Below are 22215 nucleotides of genomic sequence, written 5' to 3' on the forward strand. Positions count from 1 at the left end.
CCCATTGACCAGTCAGCATAAAGTAGAATCCCGCCGGTGGGCCAAGGCTGAAAAGTGGCATGACGGGGCGGAGAATCCAGCCCCTGGTCTCAATGCATGCAGAGATCTGGACCGGGATTCTCCACTATCCGGCAGGGCGTGAACCACTCCGGCGTCGGGCCGCCCAGATGGTGCGGAATCCTCCGCACCTTCAGGGGCTAGGCCGCGCCGGCGGCGTTGGCGCTGCGCCAACCAGTGCCAAAGGGCCTCCGCCAGCCACCGTGAGTTGGCACTTGCGCGGGAGCGCCAGCGTGTTCAGCCGTGATCCCAGCGCATGCGCAGGGGGGTTCTTATCTGCGTCGGCCATGGCAGGCCATTACAGCAGCCGGCACAGAGGGAAAGAGTGCCCTCACGGCACAGGCCCGCCCACAGATCATGTGCCCCGATCGCGGGCCAGGCCACCGTGGCCCCCCTCCCCCCCCTTCCAGGGCCAGATTCCCCCCATGCCTTCCCAATGGAATCTGCAGGTCGCCCGCAGAGCCAGATCCCGCCGGTATGGACCTTGCTTGATTTACCTCGGCAGGATTGGCCAAAAACGGGTGGTCACTCAGCCCATCGCAGAGCGGAGGTTCACCGGGGGGCGCGGGGCACTGCCAAAGGCCCCCGACCGGTGAGACGCGATTCCTGCCCCTGCCGTTGGGGCGGGATTCCCGCCATCCCCTGCCGATTCTCCGGCTCGGTGGGGGGTCGGAGAATCCCGCCCCTGGTCTCAGTACCTGCAGAGGCCTGGTCCGAGTGCCTGCAGAGGCCTGGTCCGAGTGCATGCAGAGACCTGGTCCGAGTGCCTGCAGAGACCTGGTGTCAGTATCTGCAGAGGCCTGGTTCGAATGCATGCGGAGGCCTGGTCTCAATGTATGCAGAGTTCTGGTCTGAATGCATGCTGAGGCCTGGTCTCAGTGTCTGCAGAGGCCTGGTTCGAATGCATGTGGGGGCTTGGTCCAAATCCCTGCAGTGGCCTCGTCGGAGAGCATGTAGTGGCCTGGTCTGAATGCATGCGGAGGCCTAGTCTGAATGCATGCGGAGGCCTAGTCTGAATGCATGCGGAGGCCTAGTCTGAGTGTATGCACCTTTAGGGGCTAGGCCCGTGCCAAAGTGGTTGGCGCCACGCCCACCTGTGCCAAAACCGGCGCCAGCGGCCTTTGACGCCCGCTGCATCAGGGCTGGCCGAAAGGCCTTCGCCGGTTCACGCATGCGCCGGTGCATCAGCAACCGCTGATGTCACCACCGGCGCATGCATGGTGAGGTGTTATTTATTTGTTATCTTCATGGTTTTGGTTGTGTTTAATGTATCCATATAAATGCCTCAATAAAAAGATTTTTAAAAACACAATGCACCACCACCTTTACTGATGTAACGTTCCCGAATTATCTGCAACCATACTGACTGATTCACTGTGGCAGTGTATTAAGAAGGCAATAGTTACAGCAGCAATGCCATGAAATATAAAAACACACCCTAATACAATTGTAGCAGTGAAAAGAGCCTTTTATTTCAAAAGTGCAGTATAAGGAAAGACTTTGAACAGTTCTTATGAATGTATTAAAAAAATCCAACTATTTAAACTAAAATCCTGTTTTGGATTTTTTTTTTCAACAGGTTCCTTTGAAATCTTCATTCATCAAAATTTAATAATAAAATTCTCCCAAAACATTATTAACGCATCAATAATTTTCGATCTGACTTCTTGAATTGATATTCAGGGCGTTGTTTTCCAGAGAATTTCTAACGGCTTATCGATGTAGAATGGCTTGTCTGTCATTTCAACAAAAAGTTCCTGCAAATCAAGAAAGAAAATTAGACAAGGAAGATGTTCCTTCTAAGTCTATGCCCAACATTTGAGTGACAATCAGTAAATTATTTAATTGCTCCCCACAAAGGAATGGTAATAAACAAATGTTGAGCAGCCACCAGAATAACAAAATTGTCTTTTGATTTAACAATGTTTTCAATGTAAAGTAGACAACCTTTGTTGAAATGGCACTGGGCACTATATTGGAATAGAGGTGATGTTTAGCTCCTTAGAACATTTTCCAGCATTTTTTTAGATTTTGCAGAACTATAGGTTTAATCACAATTCTCTACCTTTTTATATTATCCAATATCATTAGTTCCCCAAGGATCTATTTTCCTTTTATATATCTCGACAGACTTGGCATTGGTAACCTTATGATTTATACACCATATTAAGATGTGATGAATGTAGAAAATTGTTATATATTATATTTTATATTTGTTGCAGTAATGTTATTAAAAACCCTGATCTAAGATACATACAGGCAGTGTGTCTGTTAAAGCTACGATTAAGGGGTTGTAAATGTGTGGTAATCATTGATTTTAACTGTTTACTGGTTTATAGAATGATAGCTAATAGAACATTTGAGAGGATCCCTGGGATTCAGATAATTTATGAGATGTTGCTTAGTCCTGGATAAACAGGATATCTTAGTGGGTGGAGACTGCAGAATGCCTAAAGATGTAGTTAAGAAGGGGAGCCAATTCTGTGTTGTTTCCAGTTTGCCGTAGGACTTTAGTCTGACAAGACAGGTATTCAGCTGGCTCCTGAAAGATCCGCTCCCATTGATTCTGATTAGCCGCAGTCATAGATTTACCACAAATACATTGATCACCAATTATTGTCTACTGGGGTTGATTTAATTTGGGAAGAATTTAATGTTCCCCCACCAGAGCCAGGCTCGGAGATAGGGTTGTGAGGGCGGTGGGTGGGGGAAATTGTGATCGGAGGAGAACTTGTGAAGTTGAAACTCTGCCACCTTCCTGCCTTTCGCCAATTTTGACCAAGGATGGTGGGTATGACTGTGGTCTAAAAAGGAATGTCCCTTCTCCTTGAGCAGCCCATGCCAAACGGAGTGATCTGGACCCTATCTACTATCACCACACCCACTCTATTACCTTGGGCCCCGCTGCGTGGCCCGGTGAACTCACCCAATTTACTTTATTTCTGGGACTCCATCAACAATCCTGGACGGGATTCTCCGAGCCTCCACGGCGAATGGGCATTGACGACGAAATCCCCGGAGAATCGCCGTGAATCATGCGCACGCGGTCTACGCAGCGCAGGTAGGCAGCCATTGACAGAGGCCTCCATGGCGATTCTCTAAGTGTAACTGGCTGAGTTCCCAACGGCACGGGTCTCTCATGGTCCCACCCATCGGGAACTCGGCATGGTGGCTGCGGACTCAGTTCGGGGCCGCCCTGGCGGGGACGGGGAGGATCCTTCACTGGGGGCGGCCTCACAGACATCCAGGCTATCGATTAGGGGTCACCAATCCGCGGCCAAACTCATGACATCGTCTATCCGGTGTGGGTCCGCCATGTCGCGCGGGGCGGCCGACGCTGGCCGCCGCCGTGCGAATGCGCGGACCACCGACCGGAAGTGCAGGGCCCCATATCGGCAGCCGGACATGCGAAGACTACTCCAGGGCCCTGCTAGCCCCCTTCAGGTGAGAGAATCACTCTGGACTTTCCTGAAGAAAGTCCTGATTCGCTCACGTTTTGATGCTGGAGTGGGGACATAGTCCCATTATTGGAGAATCCTGCTCCCTCTTCCTGGGCCTCCTGTAATAACAGCAGATGCCGCCACTTCTGGAGGGGCTGATTGTGCAGACGAGCTACCGTCCTCTGAAAGACTAAATTAGACTGAAAGCCTTTATTCTCTGGAGTTTAGAAGAATGAGAGGAAATCTCATTCAAACATACAAAATCCTTTCAGGGCTTGACACTGAAGATTTAGGAAGGATGTTTCCCTCGGCTTGAGTGTTTCAGAACTAGGAGCATTGAGGACTAAGATGAGAAGGAATTTCTTCACTCTGAGGGTGGTGAATTTTTGCAATTCCCTGGCCTGAAAACCATGGAGGCTCAGGCATTGAGCATGTTAGAGACTGAGATCAATAGATGCCGATGTATTAAAAACATAAATGGATACAGGGATAGTGCAGGAAAATTATGTTGAAGTAGAAGGGCAGCCATGATTTTACTGAACTATAAAGGGGGCTTGAAGGGCTAAATATCCCTCAGGGGAGCGCATTAGCCTGACAATGGGGAGATACATGCCCAATTGAGACTTAATCCCATTGGCTACATCAGGATTGCCACCAGTTTACCGTGATCATTAACCCGTGCCATTTATTATCAGGGTACTCTTTGTGTCAGCATCTATTTCTGTATAATTGTACAGTACATTAGATTCCGATATCTATAATTGTACGACCAACAATAGCATTATAAATAAATATTTACATCAAATTAAAGGAACCTTTAACTTGCAATGCTTCTGTATTGCATCAGATTATATAAATTCTGTGATTTCTACTTTTCATGATTATGTTCCTTTTCCTGTCTTCTGTTTCAAAAGTCAATTTCTATCTCTCACGGATTCCGAAACATAGTCTTATAATCCGCTTAATGTCAGTTAATAGGCACAAGAATAATAGGAACATTCATATAAATTGGGAATATTCCCAGAATAATTGATTTTGAATGCATTTAAATCAATACTAATGAGGTTTGCTTAATGGGGATAATCTGATTAATGGCATGACTTCATTTTACCTGGAAATATCTAATTAACAGGTTCACCGCTATGTCCTTTATCTAACGCTTAAAGGGAAAATGCATTCTATCGTACACTTATTTTTATCTCTTAAGTGGCTCTTGTTGCTATGTTTTTGGTTTTGAAAAGAACGATTGGAGAGTTCCTGGCAACGCTCCAAATGAATGAAGAACCTTCACGTTCTTCTTATTCATGTCAGCAATGAGGTGGAGCTTCATGGTGTCACATTAGGAGGACTTCTACACTATCAGGTTAAAAGTCAGCTTTGATGATGGTGTCAAATGGTTGGTAACCCATTATATCGGCTGCCCATTATAAACCCAACCTAATTATTCTTTCTATTGATTTTAGAGCTGCCCAGACCCTCTCTGCCCATTGCAAAGGATGAGCTTAAGCTCCCAGCAATCAATTGACAGGAGGTTTGAAACATTATATATTGCAGAAACTGGGAGATCAAAGGATGCAGGTAATTGTAAAGCTATTTAACTTAACATTTAAAGATAATTACACAATTTATTTGGATAAACATCAATCAAAGAAGTTTTACATACCAGAATCACTGATGTTAAAAATAAATTATCACAGGTACAAATAATGTTGGTGAATGTTCTCTCTACTCTGTCAGGATTCGAGTACCTTTTTGCTGAAAATAAATGAGTGATGGTGATATCGTCAAAGTTCTCGTGTGAAGGATTCATTGCCATTATCGGTAAGGAGGCGGAAAAAAATCTCACAGAAATATAGAACTGGATGTTCATCCGAAAGGCATCTGAGGAGGAGTTGGGAAACATCCTGGTTCAGCACAAATCCGCTGCTCCCGAAAAAAGTCAGAGATAGCTGAGGCGGGCTGTTTGAAAGGCCGACCTCAGTGCTCTGGAAATTTGGGTGGAGTGTTAACAAAAAACAGCAAACTGTCAGGTTCAGTTGGAAAAGAGGCATGTTTCTCCGCAGACATATTAGTATGTGCCCATTGATAAATTTAGAGGTTTAACAGGTCTTTCACTCCATCTATTATGTATATGTGAGCGGATTATATGGCGGGTTCCTCAGGGCAGGATCTTCCAGCCCATCCCGACAATGGGAATGTCCAGTCGATGTCGATAGACTTTTGGTTGGGCCGGTGACTCTCCCATGGCAGGTTGCGCCATGACATGGTCAAGAAATCCTGGCCGTCTGCTTGTTTTGAATAGTCAATTTAAGTGATGAGCAACATGATTTTTAATGTGAGCCTGTGTATCTTTGCAACAGTCATGCTTTCATACCTGTGATTCAGGTCTATAGTGGAAACTGCTGATGTTGTGTATTGTGTTCTCATAAGTTACAATGACACTTGTAGGCGGAATGGTCCCTGTTCCCCAGACTTGAAGATATCCTAGTTTCAGCTCGTTTGCTGTACTCTTCAGATTGTTGTGCAATATAGTGGTTTTCATGGTGTCCTGTAATTTGACAAATAAATCATAGAGATAATCAGATGTTATATCACAATTTATATTTTGACATAGCAGAAACAGTGGGTTGATACAAGACCGCTAATAATATTTAACTGAAGTCAGAAAAGTTAGTGAAGATTAATCATCTAAGGCTCACACAACGTACTATTGAGATAAATCCAGAAAATGAATTTCAATGCTGAATTAGTTAGTGCAATTGTAATCCAATAAAAACCTAAGGAAAACATAAGTAGAAAATCACCACATTGGAAACTGATTTCTAGACGTTAATGACAAAATCAGGGAAATAATTTGAATGGCTCCATTCCCAGTACAAAGTCTTAGATTTGCTCAGTGCAGCTCAGAAAATCAGTGCTACAATATAGCAACGCCGTGCGCGATCTACCAGAATAGAAATAGAGTACCAGAATAAGTGCATTTAGCCGCAGACTTGGGGTCTCAGCGGGGATAAGGCCGCACTTAGTCCTGTTTCCTGCGCTGAGGAGATCCGCTCATTGGACCTCCTCTGTGCAGAAGATCAGGGCAGGAATCTCCAATAATGGGGCTATGTCCCCATGCCCACCAGAAAACGGGGCACGAATCACTCCGGACTTCCGGCTGTGGGTCCGCGCATGCATGCCGCGGCACCGTGCGACAGTCTGGAGGACCCCCAAGATCGCGCGTGCCGCCAATCAGTGGCCCCCGATCTCGGGCATGGCCATCGAGGAGGTCCCCCCACTCCCTCCCAGAGACTGATACCCCGCCCCCCCACCAGGACAGCCACCGCAGCCACGACGCCGAGCTCCCACCGGGTGGAACCATGCGAGAACCACGCTGGCGGGAACTCGGTCAGTTGCCGGAGAATCGCGCAAAGATGTCGTGGGTCTGACGCCCCATTCTCCGCCCCCGCACCGGACGCAATTGCGACGCGCGACCTGGAGTATCCCGGCCCAGGGCACCATTTTTAAATGGCATCCTGATTTCGCGAGCCCCTAATACGACTTCCGAACTCCCCCAAAGCTTCAACTCACCTATAAGGATGTCCTCAGGCCCCTGAACTACACAGTCCACCCCCAGGTCTGATCCACGTCGCAGGGAAAATGCCACCTTGGCATTGTCACCTGGCACCCAGGTGGCAGTGCCAGGCTGACAGTGCCAAGTCTGAGTGGCACCAGTGCCAGGGTGCCACTCTGCCCAGAGGTCAAGCACCTTGGAGCCTCCAATCACCTTGGAGTCCCCCACAAGTGCCATTCCACCTATTCCCTGTTTGTGGAGACCAACACTGAACAGTGCTCGTCTGAACTCTCCAAGATGAAGGGATTAAAACCCACTGCCCTAGTCAGGTCGTGGGAGTGTATATTAGAGCGAGACTAGCTGTCTCACTCTAATACACAGATTTGCTAAAAAGTGATCAGCCCACAATGGTCAAGATTCACATCGCGACATCGTGCGAGATTGCATTAGATCTTGCGAGGCATGGCGGGATTCCGGAAAAGGGATCACCCAGCATTTACCGGCCGTGTGCGCCTCGCTGCCTTTCGGGCGTAATGCGTTTGGTAGATCATGCCTACCGCAGTGACACCTTACTGTTGTATCCCGCATTGGTCTTACGTGATAGGGGTGATTAACTGCCCTGTGGATCTTGCAGAATACAAGCTTGCCTGACAAGGGGCGAGGTACCTTTAACAATGTCTGGCTATGTATAAATAGAGTTGGTCAGTAACGCAACGTCTGGAGAAGATCCAGTAGGTTACTACTGGAGCGGTATAAAACAGTAATTGTAAAATAAAGTTTTTGTTTCCACCAACTCCGTGTGGACTCTTCATCAAGGTTAAAAAGTGGATAGCTATCAACGCTACTGCATCACCTCACTATCTCTATCGCATACAGGTTGGAAATTTTCATTCATCATGCCTCTTTTCAGATGTTTGAACATTTCTGATGCCAGACTGGAATCAGTACGCACAGAAGATGCGGTAGTTTTTCTGGGCGAACAATATCGCAGAGAACGACTGCCAGGTAGTCATTTTGTTAACTGTTTGTGCTGTGCATACATTTGGAGGGATACGAAGCCTTACCTAACCAACGGCCCCTACACTAAGACATTCGATGAGTTTTTGGCTCGAGTAGGGAAGCACATCCAGTGTTGACTCTGTGTGGCCTTACAAATCTTACATTACCCTGAATTTTTGTATCATCAGTATGTATGTAAATAGTTATTGCTGCATACCAACAGCATTAAAAATGGAATTGAACAAGACCATTAGAATTAAAGAATATAAAAAGGTAGAGAAAATAAAGCATGGGAATGCGATGACAGTAGATAACTCCAGTTGTGAAACTGACAGTACGCGTATGATAACCAAAAGGCTCAATTTTGTAATTCCCATACACCTGTGAACATCTTAGGGGTATGATGCCCTTCTTTCTACTGATTGTTAAGGTAAATGTTATATTTTCATAAAAGCACAACACCTGCATCTGCTAACAGTCAGGGCAACTTTAAACCTGCTGACTGCTGGGAAACTGAGGAGATGGTGCATAATAGCCTTGCCTTCTGTATCTTTTTAACCTCTTCCAATCCTACAACCTTCCAAGATGTTTGAGTTTCCTGAATTTGAGCTTCTTATGCAACCAAAATTTTATTACCTGACCACCGGCGATCAGGTCTTCAGCTGCCTAGGCCCTAAGCGTGGAAATTCCTCCCCAAACTTTCCCCCTAGCAGGGCAGCACGGTGGCGCAGTGGGTTAACACTGCAGCCTCACGGCGCCGAGGTCCCAGGTTCGATCCCGGTTCTGGGTCACTGTCTGTGTGGAGTTTGCACATTCTCCCTGTGTCTGCGTGGGTTTCGCCCCCACAACCCAAAAGATGTGCAGGTTAGGTGGATTGGTCATGCTAAATTGCCCCTTAATTGGAAAATGAATTGGGTACTCTAAATTTATTTTTAAAAACTTTCTCTCTTATCTATTTAATTAAGATGCTCCTTGAAACCTACCACTTTGATCAAGGCTTTGGTCATCTGTTCTAATATCTCCTTATGTGCCTCGGTATCAAATATTGTTTGATTACACTTTTGTGAACCTCTTTAGAATGCTTTACTGCTTTAAAGCATTAAATGCACCACATGTTCCGATGTTCTTCTTTAAATACAAGTTTTTTGTTGTTTTATTCAGCAGCTGCTGGATTTTACTCTCCATTAAAGTCAATCGATAGTCACATTGGCCAGAGTGTAGAACAGCTGTTTCACCTGATCCCACTGGTTCCCACTTTGCCAAGTTAGGTTAGATTTGAAATTCAGAAATAGCTAGGTGTTCTCTGCTGGACCAGTACCCTGTATGACAATGGGAAAATGTCTCCATTTGCGCTACTTGATTAATTTAAAAATGTTTCATTTATCAAAATTATATTAACCCACAATTTTTCCACAAGAAATTAAAAGACAAATTAAAAGATAAACAGCAAATTTTGTGCAAGTCTTTGTATCCTATGACATGCCCCTCAGACCTGCAGCTTACTATGTCAAAATCATGCCCCACTGTGCAAGTACATATCGTAGGCCTATTTTTGTAAACCACAAATGAGTCCAAATCGAGAAGGTTAAAGAAAACTTGGTTTTCTGACACATTGGTATTAACCATATACATCAGATCATATCCGGGCATGCTCTGTCGGTACCATACCTGGCCGACTTTATATAGAACTTAACCATGGATGATTTTGGGTTCCAACCCGTAGGTTCCATGCAGGTTACAACACCTATATTTTGTGCTGATTTTAATGTCATCAACTTTTGGTTAATAGTTAGGAAACAGAGTAGGAATAAACAAGTTATGTTCGGATTGACAGATTTTAGCTATGGGGTGACACAAGATCAGTGCTTGGGCCTCAGCCGTGTACAATCTAAATGCTAGACTTAGATGAGGAGACCAAATGTAATGTATCAAGATTTGTGAAGATAGAAAGCTGAGGGGGAAAATGAAAAGGTCTTCAAAGGGAGAAATAGAATATGAAAGTGTCCATTTTGTCAAGATGGATGGAAAAAGAAAATATTTTTAAAATTTGAGCCTCTAGTAAATGTTGGCATTCAGAGGGTCTTGGATGGCCTCACACAAGAATAACAAAAAAGTAATGTGCAGATATAGCAAGTAATAAGAAAGGCATGGGAGTTGGAGGAGAAGAGCAAGGAAATCTTGCTGCAACTATATAGGCCTTTGTTGTTGCGGGTACCATGTACAGTTTTGGTCAACTTACCCAAGGAAGAAAAGATTTGATTTTAGGCAGTGTTACAGAGGTTCTCGAGATTGATTCCTCAGATTACAGGGTTATCTGATGAATAAAGTTTGAGTAGACTAGGTCAGAATAATATAAGGTGACCTGCTTGAAACCAGTAAATTTCTTCAAGAACTTGACAGGATAAATTGATGCTTCCTCTGGCTGATGGGTCTAGAACTACGGTTCTCAGGATATGGGATTGGCCATTTAGGATTGTGGTAAGGAAAAATGTATTCACCCAGAGGGATGTGAATTTTTATAATTCTCTATCTCCGAGGGCTCTAGATGCCCAGTCACTGAGCATATTCAAGATCGGGTTTGATAGGTTTCTGGGTACGAAGGGAATCAAAGGATATGGGGATAATGTAAGAAAGTGAAGTTGAGGTCAAAGATCAATCATGACCTTAGAGAATGGCAGAGCAGGCTCGTAAGGCAATTTGGCCAACTCTGCCTTCTAGATATTAAGGGTTGTGCCAGTATTTTTTTAAAAAGGTTTTGGTCATTGTTTTACCAGTTATCCAGCTTGGCATGTATTTTGCAACTGGCAGTTGAAACATGGTAAGTTGACAGTTGAAGCAGGATGTGCCGATTGCCTGAGGCATACTGAACTTTTAATTGGAGGTGGGTAGATGGACAATATTCTTTTTCTTTGCTGCTATGAGCTGGAATGCTAAGAGAGAATGATGAAATCGACTAACTTGATGGGTGAGTTCCAATAACAGTCAACCCTCGGATACTGAGTCTTAAGTTTAGATCTCACCTAAAAGGATCTGAGTTACTGAGCAGCTAGGCATTCAGATATTTGCAAAGAGGATTAATCAACATTGCGAGGGTGTTTATAAAAAAAAGGGTGATTTTCTGCAACACAGTGGCACAGTGGTTAGCACTGTTGCCTCACGTCGCCAAGGATCATGGGCGGGATTCTCTGACCCCCGCCGGGTCGGAGAATCGCCGGGGGCCGGCGTCAATTCCGCCCCCGCCATGTCCCGAAGTCTCCGGCACCAGAGATTCGGTGGGGATGGGAATCGCGCCACGCCTATCGGCAGCCCCCCCCCCCCCCCCCCCCCCCCGGTGAATCTCCGGCCGCGATGGGCCGAAGTTCCGCCGCTGACATTCCAGTTCCGCTGGCGGGAATCAAACCACCTACTTTACTGGCAGGACCAGGTGGCGCAGGCGGGCTCCGGGGTCCTGGGGGAGGGGGGGGCGGGCACGGGGCAATCTGGCCCCAGGGGGTGCCCCCACGGTGGCCTGGCCCACGATCGGGGCACTGATTGGCGGGCGGGCCTGTGCTGTGGGGCACTCTTTTTCTTCCGCCTTCGCCATAGTCTTCACGATGACGGAGGCGGAAGTGACCCCCTCCCCTGCGCACGCGCGGGATGACATCAGCAGACGGCATGGCACCAAAGGCCGTTCTCGCCGGCTGGCGGGGCGCCAACCACTCCGGCGTGGGCCTAGCCACTCAATGTTACGGCTTGGCCCCTAAAGGTGTGGAGACGTCCACACCATTGGGGCGGCCTGACACCGGAGTGGTTCACGCCACTCCATCCCGCCGGGACCCCCCGCCATGCCGGGTAGGGGAGAATCCCGCCCCTGGGTTCAATTCCAGCCTTGGGTCACCGTCTGTATGAAGTTTTCACATTCTCCCCATGGAAGATTGAGCTTGGGTGAAGTACTCTTTCAGAGGGTCAGTGAAGACTCGATAGGCCGAATGGCCACCTTCTGGCACTTTTGTGATTCCTTTATATCTTTTCACACTGTAAGAGCGCTGGCACGCGATTCTCCGAGGTGCGGAGAATCGGCGTCATTTGTGATTTGTGCCAGCGTATTTGGCGCGGCGCCGGCCACAGGACACTGATCCTTCGGCCCAAATGGGCCGAGCGGCCGTGCGGATCCGAGAGAGTCCAACTGGAGGGAACTCTGCGCGAACGGTCGGGGGGGGGGGGGGGCCTGTGGGGGGGAGGCCCTTCTTCACTGGTGGGGGCCAACAATGGGGACTGGCCCGCGATCAGTGCCCACCGGGCAGGCCTCTGCCTCCCCGGGCCTATGTTTTGGCACAGCCGGCCCCTGAACACCGACGCCATGTTGAGTCTGGGCCGGCGCGCTAAAGAAGTCCTCCGCGTATGTGCAGGTTGGCGTGGCCCAACTGCGAATGTGCGGGTTGGTGCGGCACCCATTTGCCGCAGGGAAAGGAGGCTGGAGCGGCGTGAACTGCTCCAGCGCCATGCAACGGCATTCACGACGGCGTGAACACTTGGGCTCCATGTTTGAGAATTGCCCCCAGGTTATGTCATCTTGTAATCCTGAACAGGATTATTTATCACTCGATTCCCATGCTAATTCACTAACCATCTATGATATACGTCAATAACTGACGCTTCATGATCACCTGTGGCAACGCAACATCACCGTACAGATTATCAAAGGAAAAACAACTATTTACAGTAATTCTGGGAGAGAAAGGAAATAAATGAGCAATAATTTTCTGAACCAATGTTAAATAAAACTACTGGTTGGAAAATTGTGAAATGCATATTAGGGACAGCACAATGGCACAGTGGTTAGCTCTGCTGCCTCACAGTGCCAGGGACCCGGGTTCAATTTCGTGACACAGGTGACTGCCTGTGTAGCGTTTTACATTCTCCTCGTGTCTGTGTAGCTTTCCTCCGGGTGCTCCGGTTTCCCCCCACAGTCCAAAGATGTGTGGATTAGGTGGATTGGCCATACTACAATTGCCTCTTTGTGCCCAGGGATGTGGAGGTTAGTGTGGTGAAATTCACATATGCATTTCTGTATATAACTGTATATAATTGCCCCATTGTGTATAACTGTATATAACAGTACCAATGTATAAAGCTGATCACCAATACATGCAGTTATGGTATGATCACACATGAAGGTAATGTAGGGTAAATGAAATGGATACAGACAGCCATGAGAGGAAGCTAATCCAAAATAATTATGTACGGGATGACGCTGAGCCTTGTGGGACAGAAGGTTGGAGTAGGTGGTGGGAGCAGGAGCAGGTGAGGAGTACTGAAGACAGTGAGAGAGCAAGAGAGTAGTTAATGAGTTAGTGAGTTAGATGTTAGATGAATATAGTTTATGTGTGTTTATTCAACTGTTAGTTCTTAGGGATATGTGTCAAATCCAATTGTTTTGTTAGTTTATAAGACTCGTTATTTTCTGATCAACACGACACATCAAAGCCATCTGGTTAGAGCAAGGCAGAGAACACAGCAGTGACAGTTATGACCTCCAGCCAGTAGGTGGAACCAGACACACATGGAGCCAGATATATATATCAGGTGACTGATGAGACTCAGGCAGCTGGCAGCAGGACGGACAACAGGACAGTCGCATCTCACCTTAGCTCTACAGTAACTCAGATATAATTGTCTGTACATAGGTTTGTTGGTTACCTGTCCAAGTATTTAATATTAAATACTTGTTATATCTAAACACACATGTTCTATGTGTGACTTCATAATCAGGGGAGCCACAGAACACAACAGTTAGGTTATGGGATTATGGGGATAGGGGAGGGTAAATGGACAGAATGCACATTCAAAAGGTTGCTGTTGATCTGATGGGCCAAATGGCCTCCTGCAGGGATTCTATGATATACTGTAGTTTCCAACATGTACCTCCAGTAGGCAGAGCTTTCTGCTGGGGAGGGCAAAATAAATGTACTTTCTGTGGTATAAGCATAATCCTTCTGGTTCAGTCCATTGAAATAACACTGGGAATTTGTAAGGCAAAGGTAATACCTACTTTAACAGCACTGAATTCAGCTTGGAAATATTCCTTTCTTTCAATTGTATCTGCAAGGTGGAATTGAAATAAAACATAGATAAAAGCAATATCAATGGAAGTTCAGGCATTTGTGAGCATCATATATGGCAAGTGGCACTGATAACAATGCACCAGTTATTTTCTTTATGAGTTTAAAAGATTCCCATAAGTTATAAAGATCTTTGGCATGGCTGCAACAACATCGATAATACATCACTGGTATGCTGTGGATTATATCTAAACAATGACAGTGAGCAACTGCCCTTCTCTTACAAGCATGAAGGACCCATTACTCACAAGCATGACAGCTACGAGTGAGTTATGATGGTTTTCCACAAGTGTAGGTGCAGCTGGAAATACTGAAGCAGCACCCTGCAGAGGTAAAATAAAAGTGGAATTCTAATCCAATTTTTCAGGAATTGGAGAATGGGGTACATTGCTGCTAAATCTCATTAAATGCTACCCATATATGTCAGCGTAAGGTTCAACTCTACTGTGACAATGAAAAGATAATTACCTCCCACAGAATGCATTCTCTTCATCCCATTGCCCACACATGATTGTGACAGACGATTCCCTTGTGACGGTGTTTTATTAGGCATTCTTTCTTAAGCAGATTGTAGAGCTTACACATCGGTCTGGATTTTAACCTAGGTACGTTCACTTGGCAGGAGTGGGGTGGACGGAGAGAGATGGCTGCGGGTATGGGGTGGTACCACTGTGAGGTTGGGGGGGGGGGGGTGTCAGGAAACCCCACTAGAACGATTGATCTCCCAAATGCCCTGAACAATTTAAATGCATACCTCCTGTGAATTGTTTTCTGTGGAGCTTCTGTCCACCAACATCCTGATTGACAAGCTGGGAAGGCCTGTCAGGTGGTAACTGTATTGACAGGGCTGAAGCCTACAAGAGCAGAGATTTGGGGAAGTAGGGATTACAGCACACCAGCAGTGCTGTAAAAATACTTACCACATGGCTTCAGGCCCCCTTGAAGTTGTCAAGTTTCCTGAGGCCAGTGAAACCCGGTCGCCTGTGTTTGGAATTGCATGATTATTGAAGTTATGGCATGGAGCCTCAGTATAATATTTAAGTGACCAACTTGTACCTGGCCATTAATTGGTTGTCCACCCCTTATCCAGCTTCTGCTAAAACTGGAACTGAACAGATTCATGTTAGTTTCTCTTCCTATTCCAAAGGTTATGCTTCAATTGTAATCTCTGACATGACCGCACCCTATCTGTTTTAAAGAGGTAAAATTCAGCCTGTCATGTTTAACTGTTTCTGCACAGTGTAGTACTTTATTTATAAATTTAGTGGACCCAATTAATTTTTCCAATTAAGGGGCAATTTAGCGTGGTCAATCCACCTAGCCTGCACATCTTTGTGTTGTGGGGGCGAAACCCACGCAAACACGGGGAGAATGTGCAAACTCCACACGCACAGTGACCCAGAGCCGGGACCGAACATGGGACCTCGGTGCCGTGAGGCAGCATGGCTAACCCACAGTGCCACCCTGCTGCCCTTGCACAGTGTGGTATTATGGTGATGCCGCAAAGTAAGAGAAACACTGCAGGAAAGTTAAATAGCTTATCACTGAAGTGCAATGCAGGGTTTTGAAATCAGGGAAACAAGCCAGAAGTCTACGGTGGCAGTAGCTGCTGTGGTCCAGAGAAGGAAAGGGGAATTAGTTACCAGTCCTTCTCCATTATGTGACAGCTAATCAGCATTAACTCTTGTTAAATGTGTATTATGTCAGTTCAATATAGGATTAGGCAATGGCTGCCAAAATCCATTGGTCCAGTCACACAGATGAAATCGGCCACTGGATAAAACGTTTGTACCGATGAAACGAAAATCCAAAAGACGTCGGTGGCTTCAGGGTAGGAGAAAATAAATCAATTGCAAAAGAAGCGTCCAATATTGCCTTGAAAGTGATTCAATAGCATTACAATCCCTTCCAGGATTTGTTACAGTTCAGAAGTCATGCCTGCCATTGTAGATTTTACAGCAGGTCAACAAAAAAAAAGAATTGCAACAGAAATATCAAAAGCTGACGTACCAATGCTCTGACCATCATCCCAGAAAAGACGACCTTTAGCAACTTGATTATCATCCAAGGCAACAATTAGTCCAAGGTGGTTTTTCCGGCTGTAAAATTATTTGTTGTAAGTTAAATCTGAATTTTCTGAGATTTCCGCGTGCATATTCTTCAAGATCAACAAATTCAGACAGATCAGCTTCTTACAAAATGTGTTCATGTATTTATCACAGATTTGAAAAAGTTGGATTAAGCACCTAAACACCGCAGGAACGCCACCCAAATTTATACTTTTCTGTTATGTTCTTACACACATTCCTTTCCACCCTGCCCTTTCCTGATCTTCGCATCTCAGGGCCTGAACCCATTCATTTTCAAACAAACATATCTGTCAATATTTCTTCAACTAAGGGATAATTTTCCAACTCTGTGCAATGTATGTTCTTCTTTGTTATTGCATGTTGGCAATTTGCTGGTGTGCAAAATGCACTTTCTGTTGGTGGGCCAGCTCTACCGAAAGTGTACGGTTGGAAAATTATTTCTAGGGAAGAAACTTCATTGGGTATCTAGTTATTTTCTAGGAATTAGTTTACTTAAACAATTCTGTAAAATAAACATTTACCTGTAATATGTAGTGTTCGCTGGCTCTTGCCAGGGAATAATATAACCTCCTCTGATATGAAGATTGATGTGATCGAGTGGTGTTGGCATATAAATCCACTTGCCTCTTTGAGGAATAGTTTTGGCCTATATAAAATAAACATTGCTAATAAAGAGTGCCGTTTCTCGGTTCGCGGATTGCCAATTACAATTATAATAAATGCCACTCTTATCAGTTCTTCCTGCTGATTTGTTGAATACATCGAGTTACAAGAGACCATCTGATTTCTAAGATTATTCATAAATATCTTTATAGTTGAGTTACTGGCGTAAAATAAATGTTGTATCTGCAAAGTAAACAGCTAATTTTAATTTTACTGATCCTGAGTAAATAATCAGCAACCAAACGCCAGTCAAGGATTGTCCACGAACAGATAACGATGCAAAAGATGCTGCGGGGCAAGGGCTGGGGGAGTGAAACTGATCAACACCTGTAGCCTAAAGTGGGCACTAAAGTGAATCCCTACATTGCAGAAGGAGGCCATTCAGCCCTGTGAGTGTGCACGATGCTCTGAAAGAGTAACCCACTCATGCCCACTGCCCCGCCCTATCGCAGCTTTCCCAACTTTCACTGCCCAACCCTCTCCCTGCTACCCCGACTAACCTGCACATCTTTGTACATGGAGGGGCAATTTACCATGTCCAATCTACCTAACCTGCATATCTTGGGACTGTGGGAGGGAACTGGAGGACCCAGAGGAAACCCATATCGACACTGGAAGAGCATGCAAACTCTGCACAGACAGTTACCCAAGGCTGGAATTGAACCCAGATCCCTGGTATTGTGAGGCAGCAGGGCTAACCACCGTGCCACCAGATGGAGAACTCGCAGTATTGTTTACACCGCAGACAATTTTCATTCCTGTTGGCTCAGGAAAATTAGTCGTGAGCTTGCTATCTTCCCATTTTGTGTTTCTGCTGTTAACTAATTTCAACTTTTTGATTTCATTAAAGCTGTGAATGACAGTATAATAACTCATGAGTGACAAAGTCATAAAAGGTTTTGCACTGATCTGTGTACATTTGATCAAGTAACATCTGGGGAGCTAGATGGAGCGTGGTTTAGTACAATCTGCTTTCATCTCTGGGATTCCATCCAGCAAAGAATAATGGGATAAAATAAATGAGCTTAGGCAGATTTAAACTTGTTTCTAACAGGTAAGCGTCCAAAGCATAAAACTGCCCATAACATAAAGATAGCAGCTGCAATTTAATGCAGAGATGCAGCATTTTTGAGAAAAAAACAGGAATAGGCATATTCATTTAGTGCCAAGATGCTAAAGGATATATAGAAAAATCGAAGTTGGGAGCAGGAGGAGGCCATTCGGCCCTTCGAACCTGTTCCGCCATTCATCACGATGGCTGATTGTCCAACTCAATAGCCTAATCCTGCTTTCTCCCCATAACACTTGATCCCATTCGCCTCAAGTGCCATATCTAGCCACCTCTTGAATATATTCAATGTTTTAGCATCAACTACTTCCTGTGGTAATGAATCCACAGGCTCACCACTCTTTGGATGAAGCAATTTCTCCTCATCTCTGTCCTAAATGGTCTACCCCAAATCCTCAGGCTAAGCCCCTGATTCTGGACACCTACCATCAGGAACATCATCCCTGCATCCGACCTATCTAGTCTTGAGGTTCAAATAGATAATTACCTGAAATTGAAGGTGAATAAAGCAATAAAAAGGCCAACAACATACAGTACAAGAATGAAGGTATGTTAATAAATTTGCACAAGACAATGATTAGCCAGGCCATACTTGGAATATGTGTTCTGTTATAGGCACCCAATTCTAGAAATATAGAAACATAGACATTAGAAGGAGGAGAACGCTATTCGAACCTTCAAGCATGCTCCACCATTCATTACGATCATGGCTGATCATCCAACTCAATTGCCTAATCCCACCTTACCCATGTTGTTTGATCCCCTTCGCCCCAAGTAGTGTATCGAACTGCTTCTTGAGAACAACAATGTTTTGGCCTCAACTACTTCCTGTGGTCACAAATTCCACAAGCTCACCACTCTCTGGTTATAGAAATTTCTCCTCATCTCTATACTAAATGGTCCATCCAGTGTCCTCAGACTGTGACCTCTGGTTTTGGACATCGCCATCAAGGGGAACATCCTTTTTGATCTACTCTGCCTAGTCCTGTTAGAATTTTCTAAGTTTCTATGAGGTCCTCACCTCATTCTTCTGAACTCCAGCAAATACAACCCTAACCAACTCAATTTCTCCTCACACACCAGCCCCGCCATCCCAGGAATCAATGTGGTAAACGTTGGCTGCTCTCCACTAGAGCAAGAACATCCTTCCTCAGATATGGAGACCAAAACTACACACAATATTCCAGGCATGGCCTCTCCAAAGCCATAAATAATTGCAGTAAGACATTCCTGCTCTTGTACTCAAATTATCTCGCTATGAAGGCCAGAATACCGTTTTCCTTCTTTACTGCCTGCTGCACCTGTATACTTACCTTCAGCAACTGTTGTATGAGGCCACCCAGGTCTCATTGCACATTCCCCTCTCCTAATTCATGACTATTCAGATAATAGTCTGACTTCCCATTTTTTCGAACCAAAGTGGATAGCCTTGCATTTATCCAAATTATATTGTAGCTGCCATTTATTTGCCCACTCACTCAACTTCTCCAAATCACACTGAAGGATCTCTGCATTTTCCTCAAAGCGCACCCTCCCACACAAATTTGAGTCATCTGCAAATTTGGAGATATTACATTTCGTTCCCTCATCTAAATCATTAATATATATTGTGAATAGCTGGGGTCCTGGAACCGATCCCTGTGGATCACGGCCTGTCATTTGGAAAAAGGCCTGTTAATTCATACACTTTGTTTCTTGTCTCCCAACCAGTTTTCTATCCATCTCAATACACTACTCTAATCCCAAGCATTTTAATTTTACACGCTCATCTCTTATGTAGAACTGACAAAAGCCTTCTGAAAGTCCAAATGAACCTAATCTACTGGTTCCCCCTCTTCAACTCTACCAGTTACATATTCAAAGAATTCCAGCAGATTTGTCAAGCATGATTTCCCCTTCATAAATCCATGCTGACTCTGCCCAATCCTGCCAATATTTTCTAAGTGTTCTGCTAGAATCTTTATTGTCACAAGTGGGCTTACATTAACACTGCAATGAAGTTACTATGAAAAGCCCCTAGTCGCCACATTCTGACGCCTGTTCAGGTACACAGAGGGAGAATTCAAAATGTCCAACTTACCTAATAGCACATCTTTCGGGACTTGTGAGAAGAAACCAGAGGACCCGAAGGAAACTCACGCACTCACAGGGAGAACATGCAGACTCCGCACAGTGACCGAAGCTGGGAATCGAACCTGGGACCCTGGAGCTGTGAAGCCATAGTGCTAACCACTATTCTTCTGTGCTGCCCATCTCTAAGTGCTCTGCTTTAAAATCTTTGATAATGGATTCCAGAATTTTCCCCACTACCGACAACAGACTTACTGGTCTATAATTCCTCGTTTTCTCTCAACCTCACTTTCTAAATAGTGGTGTTACTTTAGCTACCCTCCAATGTGCAGGAGCTGTTCCAGAGTCCATAGAATCTTGGAAGATGACTACCAATGTATCCACTATTTTTAGAGTCACTTCCTTAAGTACTTGAGATGTGGATAACCAAGCCTGGCAAATTATCAGCCTTCAATCCCATCAATTTCTGTACTAATATTGATCTCCTTCAGTTCCTCCCTCTCACTAAGGCCTGCGTTCCCCAACATGTCTGATAACTTATTTGTATCCTTATTGGTGACAACAGAACCAAAGCATGTATTTAATTGCTCACACATTTCTTTGTCTCTATTATAAATCCCCCTGTTTCTGACTTGAGGGACCTACATTTGTCTTCACCAATCTTTTTGTCTACACTCACAGATAGAAACTTTTACAGTCAGTTTTTCTGTTCCCTGAAAGCTTGTACTCTACTTCCCCCTTCTTAATCAATCTCTTAGTCCTGCTTTGTTGAATTCTAATCTGATCCCAATCCTCAGACCTGTTGGTTTTCTTGGCCAATTTGTATACTACTTTCTTGGATTGAATACTATCTCTAATTTCCCTTGTAAGCCATGGTTTTGCCACCTTTCCTATTTTACTTTTGAGCCAGGCACGAATAAACAATTATTGCCTTTAAGTAAAGTTTCCCAATCGGTGATAGCCAACTTGCGGCTCATATTATTGTAGTTTCTTTTAAGATTCAGGACACAAGTCTCAGAATCAACTATGTCACTCTCCATCTTGATGAAAAATTCTATCATATTATGGTCGCTCATTCCCAAGGTGTCTCGCACAATTAGATTGCCAATGATTCCGTTCTCATTACACATTACCCAGGCTAGGATGGTCTGTTCTCTACTTGGTTCCTCAATATATCGATCCAGAAAACCATCCCATATACACTCCAGGAATTGCTCCTCTATGGCATTGTGACTAATTTGATTTGATTTCTATATGCAGATTAAAATCACCCATAATGTTAGATGTTCCTTTATCGCCTGCATCTCTAATTTTCTGTTTTATGTCATTCCCAACATCACTACTGCAGTTTGGGGGTTGATATACAACGCCCACTAATACTTTTTGGCCCTTAGTGTTTCTCAGCTCGTCCCATATCGATTTCACATTGTAGGACCTAATATCCTTTCTCATTATTGTGTTAATTTCATCTTTTAAAAAAAATAAATTGAGAGTACCCAATTATTGGTTTTCAATTAACGGGCAATTTAGCATGGCCAATCCACTTACCCCGCACATCTTTGGGTTGTGTGGGCGAAACTCACGCAAACTTGGGGAGAATGTGTGAACTGCACATGACCAGAGTCGAGATCGAACCTGGGACTTCGGCGCCGTGAGGTGGAAATGCTAACCACTGCACCTCCGCGCTGCCCGTGTTCATTTCCTCTTTAACCAGCAATGCAACCCCACCGCATTTTTGTTTCTGTCTGTCTTTCCTAAATACTGAATACCCTTGGATGTTTAATTCCCACCCCTGGTCACCCTGAAGCCATGTCTCTGTAATGTCTCTGTTTATATCATTGATTTACATCTATTTGCACAATTAGCTCCTCCGCTTTATTGCAAATGCTCCTCGGGTTAAGGCACAAAGCCTTTCGGCTTGTATTTAACATTATTTGTCCATTCCCAATACTTTTATTTACTGTGACCCTGTTTGAGTTTGGCTCTTAGTTTCTCTGCCTATCACTTTTCTTGGCCGGGATTCTCCCCTACCCGGCGGGGCGGGGGGTCCGATCGTAGCGGAGTGGTGCCAACCACTCAGGCATCGGGCCGCCCCAAATGTGCGGAATTCTCTGCACCTTTGGGGGCTCGGCCCGCGGCGGAGTCGTTGGCGCCATGCCGACTGATGCCA

At 45.1% G+C, this 22215-nt stretch overlaps 1 protein-coding gene and 1 long non-coding RNA gene across 5 annotated transcripts in view; one reads left to right on the forward strand and one right to left on the reverse strand.

The window, feature by feature from the left end:
• LOC119976283 overlaps window positions 1–5831 on the forward strand; it is a 45335-nt gene extending 39504 nt beyond the window's left edge. Inside the window, exons 2-3 of the long non-coding RNA XR_005462902.1 lie at window positions 4961–5075; window positions 5235–5831. This is a non-coding gene — a long non-coding RNA (uncharacterized LOC119976283). The remainder of the gene's footprint in view (window positions 1–4960; window positions 5076–5234) is intronic.
• Window positions 1508–22215, reverse strand: part of si (sucrase-isomaltase (alpha-glucosidase)) — a 200304-nt gene continuing 179596 nt past the window's right edge. For 2 of the 4 annotated variants that reach the window (XM_038816696.1, XM_038816697.1), the window contains 5 exons: window positions 16765–16889; window positions 16164–16252; window positions 14084–14133; window positions 5872–6045; window positions 1508–1814 (listed from right to left, as the gene is read on the reverse strand). In XM_038816696.1, coding sequence (XP_038672624.1) covers window positions 1737–1814; window positions 5872–6045; window positions 14084–14133; window positions 16164–16252; window positions 16765–16889 — 516 coding nt within the window. In that variant the 3' untranslated portion in view covers window positions 1508–1736. Of the gene's footprint in view, window positions 1815–5871; window positions 6046–14083; window positions 14134–16163; window positions 16253–16764; window positions 16890–22215 lie in introns of those variants that run through there. The other 2 variants (XR_005462898.1, XR_005462899.1) reach the window with 2 other exon arrangements.

The sequence above is a fragment of the Scyliorhinus canicula genome, chromosome 13 (assembly GCF_902713615.1).
Source record: "Scyliorhinus canicula chromosome 13, sScyCan1.1, whole genome shotgun sequence".
In the NCBI taxonomy this organism is placed as follows: Eukaryota; Metazoa; Chordata; class Chondrichthyes; order Carcharhiniformes; family Scyliorhinidae; genus Scyliorhinus; species Scyliorhinus canicula.